At 40.7% G+C, this 20,256-nt stretch overlaps 1 protein-coding gene across 4 annotated transcripts in view; it reads right to left on the bottom strand.

Moving 5' to 3' along the window:
- Window positions 1-20,256, bottom strand: part of PALM2AKAP2 (PALM2 and AKAP2 fusion) — a 511,246-nt gene that overhangs the window by 25,729 nt on the left and 465,261 nt on the right. For all 4 annotated transcript variants that reach the window (XM_073591310.1, XM_073591304.1, XM_073591317.1 and 1 more), the window contains one exon: window positions 2,889-5,250. In XM_073591310.1, the coding sequence (XP_073447411.1) occupies window positions 2,889-5,250 (2,362 nt within the window). The remainder of the gene's footprint in view (window positions 1-2,888; window positions 5,251-20,256) is intronic.

Below are 20,256 nucleotides of genomic sequence, written 5' to 3'. Positions count from 1 at the left end.
AAGCCTGAAACTGGCTGATATTCTGGAGAAAGCAAGAAGTCTTTTGACTTCTTTCTTTCACCAAACAGTCAGAGCACACCTTCCCCACCATTACACACCCCAAAACCAGCAGGATAGGAATTTATAGTGTATATATACATATATAGATATAATCTATAGCTATATATATATATAGATATATCTATATCTATATATTTTTTTTAGATGTTCACGTCTCTGGCTGGGTTCACACTTGTGCGATGCGTGAACCGGCGTGATTCCTGTGCGGGTTTTCACATCGCACCTACATTGACATCTGCGCACCACTGCGGGTGTCAATGTAACGTTAATGACACCCCCAGATCATTTCACAGATCGCAGTGCGAACTATGTAATGGTGCAGGAATCGGATGGCATGGATGTTCACACCCATGCCATCCGATTCCAGTGCGGACCAAATAAAGGGTCCTGTACCATTTTGGTGCAAATGCAATATGATTTAGGGCCAGTTCCCACTGCTGCGGTGTCCAAGATCGGATGTGATTCGCACCGCACTGCAGTGCAAAATCACATCCGATCTCTGTGCGATGCGATTTCAGCCATACAGATAGTATTGCTAAATTTGCATTGCCCTCGGACCAAACTCTTACAGGACCCTTTTTTTGGTCCACAGCAGAATCGGATCGCATGGGTGTTCACACCCATGCGATTCGATTAATGTCCGAGTTTGCAGATCGCACTGCGATATGCGAACTGATTTGGGGGTGTTGTTAACTTTTAGGCCCAGTTCACACTTGTGCGATGCCGAACATCGCACAGGCATCGCATGTTATTCGCAGCACACTGCCATTCACATTACATGCGATGTCTGTGCGGTGCGATATCAGCTGTACAGATAGTATGGCTGATATCGCACCGCATTCGGTGCAAACACGCACAGGACCCTTTTTTCTGTTTGGACCAGAATCGGATCGCATGTGTGTTCACACATATGCGATCCGATTCATGTCCGAACTGTCAGTTCACAGTGCGATATGCAAGCTGATCTGGGGGTTACAATGTATTGACACTCCCCAGCGATTCGCATATGGCAGTGTGAACAGACATGGATTTGCAGTGTTCTCGCATCGCACCAGTTAAACATAAAAATTGATAATCTATAATGAAATATATTTTATTTTAATTTATTGATATTTATAGGTATACTTTATTAAAATTATTTTTTTAATGATTATAAATGTGTTTTGCATTTATATGAATGGTGTATAGCTGCATTACATATGTGCATTACATTCATTTACTATACACCATTCACATTTAAATAGGGACATGTATGATCTTTAAATATTGATAAAAACAATGTTTTTTTTTTATAATTAGGTTAATGTATATTGTGTAGGGGGAATTTAACTTTATTATTTTATTAATATGTTGGGGAATAATGTGTGCTGAATGTGTTAAACATTTGTATTTTATGGTTACTCATACTGTAATCCCGCTACATCACACGAGATTATAGTGAGAGGAGCCATTCTCAGGAGTTCCTGGCGTTTGTAGATCGCTCCTCAACTCAACATGAGAAGCGATCTACACACTTTCATAAACAGGCACTCAGAGGAGAGCGATCTCCTCTGAGAATGCCTGAGAACTGAAAAGCGGTATTTTACGGCACTTTCATAAAAGGACACCTTTGTCATATACCGCTTCTCCTGTGTCACCGTCAATGTAAATCTAAGCCTCTGAATCCCTCAATTAATGCCGCTCGTAGTGGCCATTCTCCTCCTCGTGTAGTAGCTTTTGATTGGAGGAGAAGAGCAGTAATGTGACCATCAATGAAAGAGGAGAGCAGTCACATGACCGGGCCCGGCATTAATGGAGGTATTTAGAAGCTTTGATTTACAAATGAGAGCGACACAGGAGGAGCGGTGTATGAGAAGGGGCTGACAGGTTGACAGTGTGAAGTTTTCTCAACCTTAGAGTATGCTGGCAGCACTGTCCCAGGAGACTGGGAGTGCAGGGGTGGACTTTATAATGAAAGGGGTCTGTGTACTATGAAGGGGGGCTGTATGTTGTGCAGGTGGTCTGTGTACTATGTGCAGGGAATATGCATAACTATGCATATTCCATGCTTGGCTGATCCCCCTGGAAGCTGGAAATCACTGAAGTAGACACCGCTACTCCAGTGATCTCCATTTTCTTCTGCACCCTATGCTGAGCAGTTGCCCTGCTGCATTCCGAACACAAGAGGTCAGCTGCTTGGCACGAGAGCCATTTAGAAAATGCTTTGCATTTTCTGAATATATGTAAAGTGATTGGACGAGGTGGAAAAACGGGGCGGCACAAATTCACTCAAATGTGATGCAAGATCTTTTAAAAAAAATAATTAATTTATGAACATTTAAGATAATGGTAAGCCTTCCTTTATTCTAGTAAAGCAAACATTTTTTTAGCTCCAAAAACTCATGAAGGAGGTTTTCCTTTTTTCATCGATATAAAAGGATATGTATGTATAGCTCAAATCGTTTTTTTCATTTTTGGACGTTGGACCCTTTGTCCAGATTTTTTTTTTAGCTGTCTCCAATGGGTAGATTACACCTGTCTATTTGTCCTGTTGGCCATTATCACTAAAATACAAACTGATGGGAAATCTAAACAATTTTACAGTTCCCTAAATAGGAATGGAGGGGAAACATTTTAATAGGGATACTTATTCTGGGCACTTTCTAAGAGGATAATGGAGCACACTTTGTAAAGATTTTCTTTCCCTTTCAGTTCCAATTTCACGATTGAAAGTAAAGGGAAATCTCCCAAATTGGACAACATACAATAAACTGAAAAAGGGTTTAACCCCTCCCTAAAATTGAAAAAAAGTTTGTTTTTCATTTAAGGATTTGAGAAGCATAACTTACCTGGTGCTGTTTTGTAGGAGGCTGTTCGTGTTGGCATCACAGGTACATTCTTACTTAACGGACTTGTTGGACTTTGCAAGCTTTGCCTTTGTCTCTGCTTCTTCAACTCTTGCTCCCTCTCCTGTGCAGCTCTGATCTCCTCTTCAATCATTGAGAGTGTTCTCTGCTTCCTTGATCTAAGTTTAAAAGGGCCAACTGTTACCTCGGATTCTTGTGTTGCCAGAATAGAAGCAGTGCTTCTGAGTTCAGCAGCTTGGGAATACTTGCTAAAGTAGCTCTCCTGCCTAGTTTCTTCAATGGGATCTTCTTCAGTTACTGGAGGTATAGACAAAGGTTCAGGGATTTTGTGTTGCCTAGTTGGAGGCTCCTGCTCTGAAGCCTCTGATGTTACTGTTGTACCTCTTGTTTCTTGCACTGGTGAAGAAACTTGAGGTGGCTCAAATATGGTTTCATCTTGACCCTCTGGAGTATATGGCCTTGGATCATCTTTTACTATGTCCTTCTGTTCATTGAAGTCCTCCCTCCTTTCATGGTTGGGCACTGCTGGATGCTCTTGTATACTGTAGTCTCTTATCCCAGCTTTTTCAGCAAGAGCCTGTTGAATTACATTTTGTACCAACACACCAGCCTGATATTCTATCGGATCCTCAGAAACAATAGAGTCATGCAGCATAGAAGATGGTGAATAAAAGCCTTGATCACTAAATGATTTTGACACTCCCTCTACGGAGTAATCATTCTCATGTAAAGGTGTTTGTGGCTGTGAAAAGTCACCAAGTGAATGTTCATGTAAGGTATTAATAGTTTCATTTGATGCACCACTGTCACTAATATTGTCCATACTGAAATCATTTGAAAGTGTCTCCATAACTGTGGTGTCCTGAGATTTTACAGATAAGTCATCTAAACCAGAGTCCAGCTCCTCAGGTATAGAAGACACAGTAACAGATTTAATAAAACCATCTGAAATGTCAGTATCATCATCCTTCACAACAGTAGGTTTTGCTGAAGCACTGACAAATTCATGGTCTTCTGTCAAGACCTTACTAGAGTGTTCACTTGATGACTTTGGTAAAAGTGTCTGATAGGTCCTTTGCTGTTCTTCAGAGGAACAGAGAACTTTTTCTGCTTTGACTAGTGACACGTCATCAGGTTTGACTGTTTCACACTCATTAAATGGATTCGTAGGTGTGACAGATGAATGAGCTTTATTATCATGGCTTACTTTATAGAAAGGTTTCACAGAAAAAAGGTTGGGAGCAACTGATCTCTTTGGTGGAGCTCTGAAGCTGGTCTGGCTTGTATTTTCCATGTTTAAAAACTGTTTTCTTGCCGCTGAGAAATCTATTTGTTCAGTAACAATGTCTTCCTTATTCACAGTAGGAGATGTTTCTGAAGGTACAGGTGAAACAGAAGCACTTTTAATTGGTGGTGAAGGTATGGCCTGCTGTTTTTGTTTGCGCTCTTTATATTTCAGGTGGGACTCCAAGTGGTCAGAATCTAGCTGCTCCTCTATTGTTTTTTCTTGAGGTGGATTCCACCACTTGGTTGCAATACCTGGGTTCTTTTTCACAGCTTGGCTTTTAATAAGCTCAATTCTCTCCTTTTCTAGTTCTACAACTTCCTCTGATGGTCTGACTTTTCTTACTCTTATATGTTCCTTCTCATTGAAATCTTCAAAAAGTTTTGATGGCTTTTTTTCCTCATGGAATGCACGAAGTTCAAACTTTGCTTCTTTTTTAATGACTTTTGGAATATTCTCTCCATCTTTTGATGACCTCCGTGAACTATTTGAGGAATTTGGGCTGGCAGGGTATGTAAATACATCAGTGTGATCATCTTTCAACTCCTCTCTAGAATGTCCATTAATTTTAATTGGTTCCATGCTTTCTGTGGATTTATCAATTTCTACAACTGGGAGAGGTTTACGATCCACTGCTATAATATCCATTTCTGAAGTGCAACGGTCATTGCTAATGCTAACAAAAGGACCTGAGCCATCAACAGTTATAGTAGCAGCTGGTTCTGGAGAAGTCGATCCATTGAAGGGGTTGTCTGCAGCAGTGTCACAACAGTTTGCTTCTAACACCTCATCTAAGTATTGTATCTCTTTAGCAACATCGCTGTCTAGCGATTCATGTCTGTCCTTAAGTCCATTATGGCTTGCAGCAGTAGAGAGTAGGTTACTCTGATTGTCAGCTACAAGATCTGAACTGACTACAGTCACTCCTCTAAGCTCTGACACCTCAAAATCCATAGTTTCGTTGCTTGTCAAGACAATATCTATAGGTTTTGAATGGTTGGCACTAATTTGTTCCTGGTCCCTCTTCAATTTAATATCATCCTCTGGAATTGGTTGTCTCTAAAAAAAACAAAAAAAAAACAAAAAAAACCAAAATGTTATCAAATGAACTTCAGAGGACACATTATACATAGTTGTTGGTGGACTGTTGTGAAAGAGGTGTGTTCTACATTATTATGAATATTTTAATGTACTTAATGTATAAATGCCTTTTTTTTAAAAGACTAAAGTGGTCAGCTTGGCCGACCAACGTGGTCACATCCCTCAGCTGCCCAACAGCCATAAGATTGCATTGAGTAAATTAGGTGAGACACTAACATGTGTATGATGGTTACAAAGCTCCTAACTGCTTTATATTGACTTTGACATTTAATTCCGCTTTAAGTGTTACTAAACCCAGGACCCTGCATTCCCTATATCTGGTCTCCCACAGTATGCAGAACACGGAGATGCAAGCATTATAGTAAATCTAAACTGCTAAATCCTTTTTTCACCAGCAGTTAGAGCATTCTTGTGACTTCTATCATTGTCTGTGTAAAGCCTGTAAGAGGAGTTTTCATTCTACTGTGACTGTCCTATGGAGGTTGCAGGACCCCTGACCCTCTGTCTGGACAGTGCTGAAGGGAGAGTGCATGTGATCCGCACAGGGCCAAAGAAAAAAAAAAAAAAAAAAAAAAACTCTAGCAACACACCAAACTGAGCATGTGCAGCTTGTTCCCTAATGCTCTATTCTATCAGGAAATGGACTGGAGTCTGTTGAAGAAGAGGGGGGTCAAAGAAGGCTGGATCAAACAGCCTTTATACACAATGCAGAGAATTAACCCCTTAGGTTCCACAGTATGAACAAGCATGCTTTACTGCGTATACAGACTGATTTTACGGTTGTGGATATAGCAATACTTTAAACCCAAAACAAAAAGAAATGTAATATATTACAGCTTACTAATTATTAGATACAGTATCTCACAAAAGTGAGTATACCCCTCACATTTTTGTAAATATTCTATTATATCTTTTTATAATGACAGCACTGAAGAAATTATATTTTGCTACAATGTAAAGTAGTGAGTGTACAGCTTGTATAAAACAGTGTAAATTTGCTGTTCCCTCAAAATAACTCAAACACACAGCCCTTAATGTCTAAACCGCTGGCAACAAAAGTGAGTACACCCCTAAGTGAAAATGTCCAAATTGGGCCCAATTAGCAATTATCCCTCCCTGGTGTTATGTGACTCATTAGTGTTACAAGGTCTCAGGTGTGAATGGGGAGCAGGCGTATTAAATTTGGTGTTATCGCTTTCACTCTCTCATACTGCTCACTGGAAGTTCAACATGGCACCTCATGGCAAAGAACTCTGAGGATCTGAAAAAAAGAACTGTTGCTCTACATAAAGATGGCCTAGGTTATAAGAAAATTGCCAAGACCCTGAAACTGAGCTGGAGCAAGGTGGCTAAGACCATACATCAGTTTAACAGGACAGGTTCCACTCAGAACAGGCCTCACCATGGTCGACCAAAGAAGTTGAGTGCACAGCGTCATATCCAGAGGTTGTCTTTGGGAAACAGCCTTATGAGTGCTGTCAGCATTGCTGCAGAGGTTGAAGGGGTGGGGGGGGGGGGATCAGCCTGTTAGTGCTCAGACCATACGCCGCACACTGCATCAAATTGGTCTGCATTGCTGGCATCCCAGAAGGAAGCCTGTTCTAAAGATGATGCACAAGAAATCCTGCAAACAGTTTGCTGAAGACAAGCAGACTAAGGACATGGATTACTGGAACCATGTCCTGTGGTCTGATGAGACCAAGATAAACTTGTTTCAGATGGTGTCAAGCATGCATTGCAGCAAAACGAGTGAGGAGTACAAAGACAAGTGTGTCTTGCCTACAGTCAAGCATCGTGGTGGGAGTGTCCTAGTCTGGGTCTGCATGAGTGCTGCCGGCACTGGGGAGCTACAATTCATTGGGGGAGCCATGAATGCCAACATGTACTGTGACATACTGAAGCAGAGCATGATCTCCTCCCTTCGACTGGGACTGAGACTGGGCCGCAGGGCAGTATTCCAACAAGATAACAACCCCAAACACACCTCCAAGGACGACCACTGCCTTGCTAAAGAAGCTAAGGGTAAAGGTGATGGACTGGCCAAGCATGTCTCCAGACCTAAACCCTATTGAGCATCTGTGGGGCATCCTCAAACGGAAGGTGGAGGAGCGCAAGGTCTCTAATATCCACCAGCTCAGTGACGTCATCATGGAGGAGTGGAAGAGGACTCCAGGGGCAACCTGTGAAGCTCTGGTGAACTCCATGCCCAAGAGGGTTAAGGCAGTGCTGGAAAATAATGGTGGTCAAAATATTGGCACTTTGGACATTTTCACTTAGGGGTGTACTCACTTTTGTTGCCAGCAGTTTAGACATTAATGGCTGTGTGTTGAGTTATTTTGGGGGAACAGCAAATTTACACTGTTATACAAGCTGTACACTCACAATTTTACATTGTAGAAAAGTGTAATTTCTTCAGTGTTGTCACATGAAAAGCTATAATAAAATATTTACAAAAATGTGAGGGGTGTACTCACTTTTGTGAGATACTGTATGGTAGCTGCATTGTCTTTTTCCCCCCTTTTATTTTCACCTGGAAATGTGCTCAGTAACACACCTCCTGTATACCTTTTGGATATCAGCATTTTTAATATGGGGAGAAGGGAGCGTTAGATGGACTAAACAGACTTCGACAAGCCATAGATGATTCTATTTGAGTGAAAAATTACTTAAATCCCCCATCAATATGAAAAAAGAAGAAAAGGCTCAAAAACAATCTTATGTAGCTAAGCTACATCAAAAACATGGCAATCTGTAATATAATAAAAAGTTTGCTTTTGGGGTTGATACTTCTTTAAAAAAGAATTGTTAAAAACATAAGGCCATTTTACTTTCATAGTAACTTTATCAGCAAGATACTTGAGTTATGTATGCAATATGGGATACTATGTTTAATACCTATATTTTATCCTTTATATTATCGGCAGCAGCTATGTATACAATTATCTATCACTGGACAAATCATTTAAGCAGAGGTTTAATATTTCTGGGACATGTTCCCAATCTCTGCACCTGTGAAAGCAGAATTCATAAACTGCTCACTCATAAAACATTCTCTCCTTGATAAATATGACTTCTAGCCTTTGACAAGAAAAACATATGCAGGCTCCAGAAAATGTCTATTGTAACAGTTTGGGACCGATGAGTGTCATGTAAACATTGTTAAAGCAGGATGTTGGTAAATTCTTCGCATGCTTTGCTTGTCCCTAGGCAGTAACATATGACCTACCATACGATTGTGGTATTGGAAGTCACTTCAAGAAAACCTTATTTTTGTTTTGTCTGGGAGCTCATTCACACAAGACTAATACAGACTAAGACTTTGCTTATATATGGTTACTGCTTTTTAAGCTCTAAAAAGTAGAATTCCACACTAATGTTTTACGTGGATGGGCTTTAGGATAGATAAATATGAAATATCAACACCTCTGACAATTGTAAAATTGTTAAGCACTAGAACCTCCTTTTACTTCTCCCATTAGGATCAGTCATTTTTAATACAAATTGCACTGGTGGAACTTTCTCAGTGCGGAAGGATTCTAGTGCAAGTTGCTGATGGCCAACCTAGTGACATTTCCCCACACATTGCCTGTGCTTAACTATGTGAAATTACAGATCAGATTCATGATTATTTTTACAGCACTCATCTGCTTGGTGTGCAGGAAAAAAAAAAAAAAAAGTGAATTTTCCTGAGGGACAGTAAAGGGCACAGCAGCCACACTTCGGTCTCTTGGAAAGAGGCCCAGTCACAGCTACAACTGTCAAGACCCAAGATACTATGCTCCACATATGAATATATATTAAAGACCTAAAATCTGTGCTTTGTGGCTTCCCCCCCAGCAAGGGATGGAGGTCCTAAGTCAGGCACCATCTTATTCTGGGCTTGGGAACCAAAAGCTATATACCAAATTCACACAGGAATTTTTATTTCCAATTGGTTTTACTGTATGAAGCGGTGGACAAGTCTATTTGATGAAGCAAAGGGGCAACAGATTGTCCTCCTCTACTCCAGCACCTTCCTATTTGCCCAGATCCTCCATTATACCAAAAGAGGCCAGTGCAAGAGCCGTTAGGGGATGAGCCGTACTATGGTGCTGCAGGAAAGTGACGCTATTTTCATACTAGAATGCTCCAAGATTTGGGGCATTTATAGAATTGACAAGTTACTTATGCTCACATCTAACTTTTAGAGAACCTTGCCCCACTGACTTTGTCAAGTGTCATTATATTCGCTGTTTTATAGTCCAAATCACATCCTCCTAGAAATTTATAATAGGATGTTTATGTGAAAATTATGCCTATTATATAGTAACACCTTTCATCCCAAAGACATAGATAGATTGAGGAGTTCTGGCTCTGTATTTAATCTTTTATTACTACTTTTGTTATTTTCTACCCTACGCTATTGTGAAGGGTTTGTCAAGCCACAGACGAATCTTTCCTATTTCCTGAATAGAAAGAAGATGGTATTAGCTGACACAGTGGGTGATGAGGGATTCTTTAGTTGTGGTGTATGCAAACAGAAGAGCTAATAACTGGCATTTACGAGAGATTCTTGACTACAGTGATGCATTAAAAAGAGAACTTTGTCTGATGTGTAGGTTAAAGTTATTTATGAAAGCTGTAACTAATGGACTTATTTTTGGTAATGCTAAAATTAGTCGGATTTAGTCTTCATGTTTTATCCATTTAAAACAAACAATGTCCTGTTGAAAGAACTGAAAGCTTTTTGCATGTGAAAGTCTGTTTATTGTGGAGATAGATACATACTATATTACCAAAAGTATTGGGATGCCTGACTTTACACGCACATAAACTTTAATGGCATCCCAGCCTTCATTCGTAGGGTTCAATATTGAGTTGGCCCATTCTTTGCAGCTATAACAGCTTCAACTCTTCTGGGAAGGCCGTCCACAAGGTTTAGGAGTGTGTCTGGAAATGTTTGACTATTCTTCCAGAAACGCATTTGTGAGGTCAGGCACTGATGTGGACGAGAAGGCCTGGCTGGCAGTCTCCTCTTTAATTCATCCCAAAGGTGTTTTATTGGGTTGAGGTCAGGACTCTGTGCAGGCCAGACCAAGTTCCTCCACCCCAAACTCACTCATCCAGGTCTTTATGGACCTTGCTTTGTGCATTGGTCCAAATCATTTGATGGAGGGGGGATTATGGTGTGGAGTTCTTTTTCAGGGCTTGGGCCTGGCCCCTTAGTTCCAGTAAAGGGAACTCCTAAGGCGTCAGCATACCAATACATTTTGCACAATTTCATGCTCCCAACTTTGTGGGAACAGTTTGAGGTCGACCCTTCCGGTTCCAACATGACTGCGCACCAGTGCACAAAGCAAGGCAACTGCCGGTTGCGGTTTTGCTCTATGTTACAGATTGTTAGCTCTTTGCATGACACTGCCTCCTTTTCATCAATCAAGAGCTGCATGCTGCATAAAATCTATCATCCATGTGTGAGATACAAGTAGCTTTCTGTTATTCTCCTTATGGATTTGTTGGCAAGATGGCCAAAAAAAAAGAAAGTATTTTTTTTCCTAACAAACCTTTTGTTTTGGATAGAACTGGAGATGGGTTAAAACCAATGTCAGGTTTTATCATTGGTGAGATCACACAGCACACAGGGACAGATTTGTCCAATGAGGCGGAGACATCAACAAAAATCTCAAAGTTTCTACCCATTCTACCTCTGATTAAAAAATATTCAGTTTGGTCTTGCATTGTAATTAACATAAAATTGTGTTGACCCTCCCTACACATTTTCATTACATACTGTAAATATTGCTTGATTTAAATTATAGTGGCATATTGTGAGGCCAGGTCTATTTCTAGAGTATTGACATGATGCCCAAATAAAGCAATATCCAGATGTTATCATACCACTGGGAAAAGAGAAAAATAAAAAAAGCTTAAATAAAATGCATCACAAGAACTCATTAAAAAGAAAAAATAAGCCTATTTCTGCACCCAGGAGTCATAAGCGTTTCCTGTAAAAACTTATGACAGGGTGCGGCTGTACGTGTCGCTGGTAACTGCACATCTGAGCGTCTACATGCATACAGGGACTGATGTGTGCTGCCCCCCCCCGGATGCAGGCAGTTTTCGTCCAGGGCCACTCATTGATCCCTGTAAGCCAGCAAATACTTTGACGTGCAGTTACCAGCAAATTGTTGCAACCTGTCATTCATTTGTGCAGGTTGCTGCCCATGGCTATATACATAGTCCTGTACTCCAGGATGCAGAAATATACGCTTCTATTGATAGTGTATGGCCCACTGCACCCATGTGAATGAGCCCTAAGAAGCAAGTAACAGACTAGCAGTATTCCCTGCCAGCGGTCATCACAGAGTATAAAATCCTAGCAAAATGGTTAATTCCTGTATCCCAAGCAGACTGCAGCTTCTGACAGCTCGTTTCCAATAGGATATTAGTAATAAATAGGCCATATCACTGAATTTTCCAGTGTAAAAAAAGTCATACATAAGGCTAAAAACACAGCCCTGCAGGAAAAGCTGACAGGTTTCATCTCAAAACAGCCTTAGTCATCACACAAGGCGTGAGTATGTTTGGCTGTGAACAAATGGTCTTGGCCACCTAGGTAAATGTGAATAGGTACACCTGGAAACGTTGAAACCCAAGCACAGCCCGCATATAAGCCTTGACTAAAGCCTAGAACACACTAGTAGTTTTTTTTTTTTCGTTCAACCCAGCAGAGCTGAACAAAAAAAACCTGCCAGGTCAGGAGGAGCTACTGTACTACCTGACATTCGTACAGCAATCTTCCTTGCTGTTCTTGTGTCCTGAAAAACGGAACAAATCAGTGCAAATATATATACTAATAGATGAAAAAGCAGCTGAACACCAGGGTCAATATATCAAATCCCTAAAAGTAATAGTATAGCAGGAGGTGCAGCGCTGAGAAAATAATGAAAAATAAAAAATAAAATCAACATAATAGTCCATAAACTTCAAGATCCCAAAAGTGTTGTGACATCATGCTGAAAAACTTTGTGGATATAAAAGTGATCCCTCCACCAGCATATGAAGTGGCCTCTCACCTCAACAACCGGACCCTTTCGTTATAGAGGGTCAGATAGGCTTTCCCTTGCGGGTCAAATAAAGCAGATATGCAGAGGATCCGACTTGATCAGCAGCAGTACAGGATACACAATATGCAGAATCAATTCCCAAACGTGTATATCATGAAAATATAAAGGGGATAGACCATAGTGCTCTCCGTATAAAAGATTTTTAATAAGATAAATGCAAAGATAAAAAACTTACAAATAAGGCACTCATCCGGTGCCAGATGTACGAGCATGGATAGATAAGCTATGAGACGGTTGCGGGTGACTTCACGGCGCTTCCTTCCTTTCAAACTCGTTGCGTCCCAGTGGGCGGGGACTTCGTCAGCAGATCCGGAAGGGGCGTGATCATCCGCGCTATATACACAACGGTCGCCATAGCAACCCAAAGCTGCGTAAAGCAACGTAACAAAGGCGAACGGAGGATAACTATACAGGGACGTAATCCCGGAAGTGTCCCCAATGATTAAAAAAGGCCAACGAACGGAGAAGAAACCCTGCAGGTGGATATATGCTAGCAGTCAGCATATAATAAAACATTTTAAATGGTTAAGGGGACATGCTCAAAAACCTCAATATTCAGAGTATGGTAGATGAAATATATAGAAATAAAATTTGAATAAAAAAGAAAAAAATTAGATAAAATATTAAAATATGTCACCCGCGACCATCTCATGCTCCAGCCTATAACTATAAAAAATTAACGATCAGTGATAAAGCAATTAATGTCGAATTCAACATTTAATCCCTAAGGACAGAGAACTCGGGTTTCGTGTATACAATAAGATTCTCTTTTGCTTAGCTGTCGTATAAAATTGCCCCCTCTCCAGTGTTTTGTAACCCTCTCAATACCCCAAAACTTTAAACTTTTGGGGTTCTGCTGGTGAAACAATTTAAAATGCTTGGACACAGTGTGGGTCTTAAGACCCTTCTTAATGTTGTTAACATGTTCTGCTAACCTAACATGTAAGGGTCTGGAAGTGCATCCAATATATTGGAGCTCACAATCGCACTCCAACATATAGACAACTCCCACTGTGTCACAGGTGATAAGTTGCTTGATGTCGTATTCTCTGTTGGTAGCAGATGCCAAAAACTTTTTTCGTTTTTTGATGTTTACTTTAGAATGTCTGCACGGAACACATCGTCCGCAGGCATAAAACCCACCCAAAAACGAGTGGCCAGCTTGGGAAGGGGGGGGGGGGTTTAGTTATTCTCAGTAAAGAATACTATCAGTCTGAAATGCATCGTCTTTTGGACGACCGTGATACTTATAGTATTCTTTCCAGAGACCCTATGTTGAAGTTCAAGGATGAGCTACATGCCATCATTGAGGATGGCAAAGACCAAAAAATTCTGACTAAAAAGGAATCTATGTATTTGGACCCCTTATTTTGCATAACTCCCATTATTTATTTTTTTACCTAAAATTCGTAAGGACACTACCTGTCCTCCTGGGAGACCCATTGTGAATGGGATTGATTCTGTATCTGCTAGGTTGGGACAATACATTGATTTTTTTCTACAGCCATTAGTCATGAAATGCCCGGCCTTTTAAAAGACACCAAGCACATCATACAAATCCTAGAATCTCTAGTGTTTTCACCTTCCATAATATTGGTCACTGCGGACGCGAGTTCACTCTATACTATTATAGGACATAAGGATGCCATGGCCTCGGTGGAATGGGCCCTCTCCTCCTCCCTCTCTGGCAAACACCAGGAATTCCTTCTAAATTGTTTAGATTTTTGTTTAACAAGAAATTTCTGGTATGATAAAGAATTTTATTTGCAAACCTGTCCCCCTGAACTCCTATGTTACCGTAGGTTCATAGACGATCTTATAATGATCTGGAATGGTGAAAGATATAAGCTTGATGCTTTCATCGAATCCTTGAACGATAAAAACATTAGTTTGACATGGACCATCGATGTTGAGAAAGTCGTCTACCTCGATTTGGTTATTAGTGTTGATACTGATCGTTTCAGATTGACCAATTTTTTCAAACCCACCAATCGTAATTCATACATTCCCCTGGGGAGTTGCCACCACCATTCCTGGTTGTATAACATCCCCAGGGGATAGTTTATAAGATTGCGTCGGAATTGCACAAATGAGAATGATTTCATCTCTCAATCTCAGGTTTTGTTATCTCGGTTTGAACAAAAGGGTTATGATAGATCAACTCTTGAAGAGTTCATGAATATCAAAACCATGGACAGATGATCGTTGGTCTCTGATCATATTAGGAAGCCCAACGCTGATAATCACAATTTCAAAATGATTCTAGATTACAACGTGCAATTTGAGAAAATTATCCAAAAAAAAACTGGTACATTTTAAAACCAGACAAAGTTTTAGGCCCAGTTCTACCGAACGCCCCCAGTTCATTTAAAAAAAAGGCACCCTCCCTCAGAGATCGCCTTGCCCCTGGTGTTCTCAACCCTCCCAAGCTGGCCACTGACTGTTCTCGTTTTTGGGTGGGTTTTATGCCTGCGGACGATGTGTTCCGTGCAGACATTCTAAAGTAAACATCAAAAAACGAAAAAAGTTTTTGGCATCTGCTACCAACAGAGAATACGACATCAAGCAACTTATCACCTGTGACACAGTGGGAGTTGTCTATATGTTGGAGTGCGATTGCGGGCTCCAATATATTGGACGCACTTCCAGACCCTTACATGTTAGGTTAGCAGAACATGTTAACAACATTAAGAAGGGTCTTAAGACCCACACTGTGTCCAAGCATTTTAAATTGTTTCACCAGCAGAACCCCAAAAGTTTAAAGTTTTGGGGTATTGAGAGGGTTACAAAACACTGGAGAGGGGGCAATTTTATACGACAGCTAAGCAAAAGAGAATCTTATTGGATACACGAAACCCAAGTTCTCTGTCCTTAGGGATTAAATGTTGAATTCGACATTAATTGCTTTATCACTGATGTTAATTTTTATAATTATAGGCTGGAGCACGAGATGGTCGCGGATGACATATTTTAATATTTTATCTAACTTTTTCTTTTTTATTCAAATTTATTTCTATATATTTCATCTACCATACTCTGAATATTGAGGTTTTTGAGCATGTCCACTTATCCATTTATCCACCTGCGGGGTTTCTTCTCCGTTCGTTGGCCTTTTTTAATCATTGGGGACACTTCTGGGATTACGTCCCTGTATAGTTATCCTCCGTTCGCCTTTGTTACGTTGCTTTACGCAGCGTTGGCTTGCTATGGCGACCGTTGTGTATATAGCGCGGGTGATCACGCCCCTTCTGGATCTGCTGACGAAGTCCCCGCCCACTGGGACGCAACGCGTTTGAAAGGAAGGGAGCGCCGTGAAGTCACCCGCAACCGTCTCATAGCTTATCTATCCATGCTCGTACATCTGGCACTGGATGAGTGCCTTATTTGTAAGTTTTTTATCTTTGCATTTATCTTATTAAAAATCTTTTATACGGAGAGCACTATGGTCTATCCCCTTTATATTTTCATGATATACACGTTTGGGAATTGATTCTGCATATTGTGTATCCTGTACCGCTGCTGATCAAGTCGGATCCTCTGCATATCTGCTTTATTTGACCCGCAAGGGAAAGCCTATCTGACCCTCTATAACGAAAGGGTCCGGTTGTTGAGGTGAGAGGCCACTTCATATGCTGGTGGAGGGATCACTTTATATCCACAAAGTTTTTCAGCATGATGTCACAACACTTTTGGGATCTTGAAGTTTATGGACTATTATGTTGATTTTATTTTTTATTTTTCATTATTTTCTCAGCGCTGCACCTCCTGCTATACTGTTCTTGTGTCCTGGCAGGGAAACGCCATCGGCTGAGAACGCTGATCAGGAGTCGATCGGCAGACCTTTTTCCTGTCATGCCCCTTCGAACCGCCAGTTTGTCAGACTGAGTGCAGTACACATTGGCCGAATATCAGTCAGTTTCTATTGAACTGGCTGATGCTACCCGACATTCTGCCAGTGTGTACTAGGCTTTAGATTTGGAGCTCTAGCATGTTCTCTTCACCTCTGAATTCCACAAGCTATTGGAGTGGCTTAGGGTACCTCTCTACTGGCAACAATAGGCCCAAGGTAAACGTTTTCCTGAGAAAAATATGGAGCCTGCCAATGCTGACCACCTTTTGAAAATTCTATTTTCTCTGCTATATTTGAATGCGTTTGTCTTTAATACTTTTCACTGACTGAACAAGTACAGTATGTGGATCAGGAAAGTGAATGCAAAGTCAGATGTCCTAATCTGCATTCTTGTTCTGGGTTATCGATATACTGTATAGAATTCAGAAGGGTCAACATGATAGCCAGTCAACTAGCATTTGTAGAATGAGAAGCCAGCATCAACAGCCTTCAGATTTCCCTCGAGATAGGTTTGCCCATCTCTCCAGGTCATAAATCTTCTGCTGGTGGAACTTAAGGGGTTAATGTGACTTCCTGAGTTTGTGGGACATCTGTGCATGTAATCAGCAGGGTGGGCCCTCAGTCAGTCACAGGACATTCATTAAAAAGTCTCTATTATTAGTAAGTGATATAAAGCTTATAAATTGCTCTCTGTAGCTACAGAGAAAAGCTTGTTTCCCATAGCAAAGAATTTGGGGTTTGCCTTGATCTTCAAACTCACAACCCCTCAAAGTGCATGACAGAGCAAGTCCTGAACTTTGAAGGATTGCATGGTTTTGGATCAAGTGAATGCAGATGAATCCAGCTATAAGTGTATTGCTGATTTCCATGTAAAGCACCATATATTATAAATTCCTACACAATCTGGTTGTTAAAGGCCCATTAACATCTTTGGGCTGGGGAATACATACCAGTTCAGTGTACTCTTAATTGGTTTTTAATGAGCTATGAAAGCCAGACTACGTGCAGAACAGGGACTCTAGACTGGTAGAAATTAAGGGAAATGTTAACCTCCTTTGGGAGTTGATACTTGCAGTTTTGGCGTCTATAGAATTCTGTTTTAAACAAAAAAAAAAAAGACGATGTCTAGATTAGAGGCTTTTCCAGAAATAAGGGTAGAGGTAGATGACATTGATTAGAAGTGCTTGGACATTATTCTAATCAGTCACCACTATAGATACCTTTGCATACGTGCAGTTTTGTTTTTGTACACCTACATACCCAATACAAAAACCTACTAAAAAAAGACAAAGCGCTCACAATACTACCACTGGATAGTAGATCATAACTATTTAAGTATCTGAGCCTCCAAAACTGAATACATACTTACCAACATTAAAGTAAAATTAAAAAAAAAAAAACAAACAAACACTGTCAGGACACATCCACAAAAGTAAAAATGGCAGTGTGATTCCAAAGCCTCCTGCCATGGCACATTGTGTCCACCACCCTGGCAGTTTTTTTTTGTTTAATACATTTTTATTAGAGAAAAATATAGCAAATGTACAAATCACAGCAAAAAATAGATAACAGTTCTATTTTTATAATAACACAGAATACAGTACTCATAGAATCCACCAATTAGGAAATTATATTATGTACATCCAGGAAAATGCATTAAGTCAGTATAACAACTAGTTGGACACAGGATATTAACTAGGTAAGTACTATAATCTAAACATAGTTGAGCAGAAAATATTGTTTTGGTTTAATAAAGATATAAGAAAGAAGAAATAAAGAGGGGGAAATGAAAGAGGGTATGTTGAAGAGGGGAGGGGAAGGGGATAGGTAGTTGCCGGCATACAAGACCAAGTATTGAGAAGAGGGGAGAATTAGTGTAATTAGGTGCTGGATGGCTAAGCTAGAGTGTTGAGTTTAAGCCTTAAACTTTAAGGGGTTAGATCAATAGATTTGTATATGTGGCGGTAGACTGGAATTTTTTCCATGGGTCCCAAATTAGGGAATGTTTCTGGGAGGTCCCTCTAAGATTGTGGGCGATGCTCTCCATGAGGTGTACATGGTCAACCATTTGTAGCCAAGCTTTTATAGAAGGAATTACTGGTTGGCCCCACAAAGTGGGAATTAAGGCCTTGGCAGTATTCAGTAGGTGAGGAATGATTGAGCGTTTGTACGACCTTATGGGAGTTTTTGTGACATGAAAAAGAATAGCCCACGGGTCATTTGGTATATGAACATCAGCAATCTGAACAATCAGATTACGAATATCATCCCAGTATGGACGAATAAGAGGGCAGAACCACCATATATGTGCGTGAGTACCGCCCTGGCAGTTAGATGTTCTGTGGGGCATGGAGGGAATATGACCGTTTGCAAAATGAGGGGAATATCCTGCAGAATGCGGGACACCTGGCAATGAACAAGCCATGGTCCTTATTACTGTCGTGTTGTCCTTTGGGAATCCACAAACCACCCTTGTGTTTTTAGAGGTCTCTGGTGAACCTACAAAATGCCAGGAACACAAAGTTTTACCAGGTCCATGAAAGAGTTGTAGTAGTACTCAGTAAACACGATATATGATGATAAAGGAGCCAAGGTTATTGTCCTAAAGCAGTACTATTAGTGATGTCATTTTTGTCTCTATTGGGAGCATTATCCCTCACTTCCCGTCAGGACAGGAAGTAATGGGAAAGCTCTCCAATAGAAACCCCCCCAAAAAAAAAAAAAAAAAAACACATTTTTAGTAGAGTGAGTAAGGATAAGGCCGTTTTTATGGCTGTCCATGTGCCAACAAAAAATACCCCCATTTCTTGTATGGGCTTCACAGGGACAGGTAACAAGGGGTCACAGATAGAAATAAACATCTGACAGTTATTTTAACTCATTCCCCACTTCAAATCCAAAATTTCCATCAAAATGATTGTATTGAGCTAAAGCGTTACTAAAACCATACATTTAACAGTTTCAAAAAACAGTTACATTCCTGGCATGCTGGGAATGCCAACTGTCACATTTGCTTGTGATCTCAACCAAACTGTCAAATCATTACATGGCTGGTGTCATAACTGAACTCACATGTGCAGCACCACGGCAGCTGCAGATCAAACAAAGGCTAAAGCCTCGTAAACATGGTACGATTGTTGGCCAACCGAGCGTCTGATTTTTGTCAAAAGGGCGTGTACCGGGATCTTGTCCTGCATACTAACAGTACACAATTGTCATGCAAACACAAACATAGTGACGTACTACGAGGAATTTCAGCACTTGAGCGCCACCCTATGGGCCCCTTCTGGCAATTTCGTGTTTGGTGAGCATCGATTCTGAGCATGCGTGTTTGTACTTTCGACTTGTGTGACGGATTTGTGTACTGACCATACGAAAATCTGACGTCAAACCGTTGTCAGCCGAAAATTTACTAGCCTGTCATCCAACATTTGTTGGCCGAAAGTTGGACAACAATTGTCAAAAGGAGCGTACTAACGGTAAGATTTTAGGACAACAGTCTGTCAACAATCGTACCGTGTGTATGAGGCTTTAGATAGAAGCTTTCTTGGCTGAAAAGGATAGGAGGGTTTAGGGTTTAAACTGCCCATACACTCATAAATTTCTAATTACCAGCTTCCTTCATCCCTGCTAAACAGCCTGATTTGAGGAATTTCTCCTGATAACTCCTCCTCCTCCTTCTCCTGATATTATGACAGCTGTTACCCACTGTGACTGCATCTGATTGGATGCAGATGCTATTCAGCCAACAATTTTCCACCAGGTTCCTCTGACAAAAGTCAATTGAACACTCAGCGTTTGTCAAGCTGGGATGGTGCCAATACAGGCACCAACGACTCGAGTTTGTTGACTGAGCAGGAGTCGAGTTGTATAAGGGAGCCTTTAGGCTTTAAGTGTCCATGACTTTACTTACTAGTTCTCACAAGATCAGGTTGTGATGTGCGGTAACCCATAGCAACCAGTCACAAATTATCACTGCTCTAGTATGTGGAAATCGATTATCTATGG

The sequence above is a fragment of the Aquarana catesbeiana genome, linkage group LG01 (assembly GCF_042186555.1).
Source record: "Aquarana catesbeiana isolate 2022-GZ linkage group LG01, ASM4218655v1, whole genome shotgun sequence".
Classification (NCBI taxonomy): Eukaryota; Metazoa; Chordata; class Amphibia; order Anura; family Ranidae; genus Aquarana; species Aquarana catesbeiana.
Note: the sequence above shows the minus strand (reverse complement) of the source record. Positions and strands in the feature narration are given on the sequence as shown.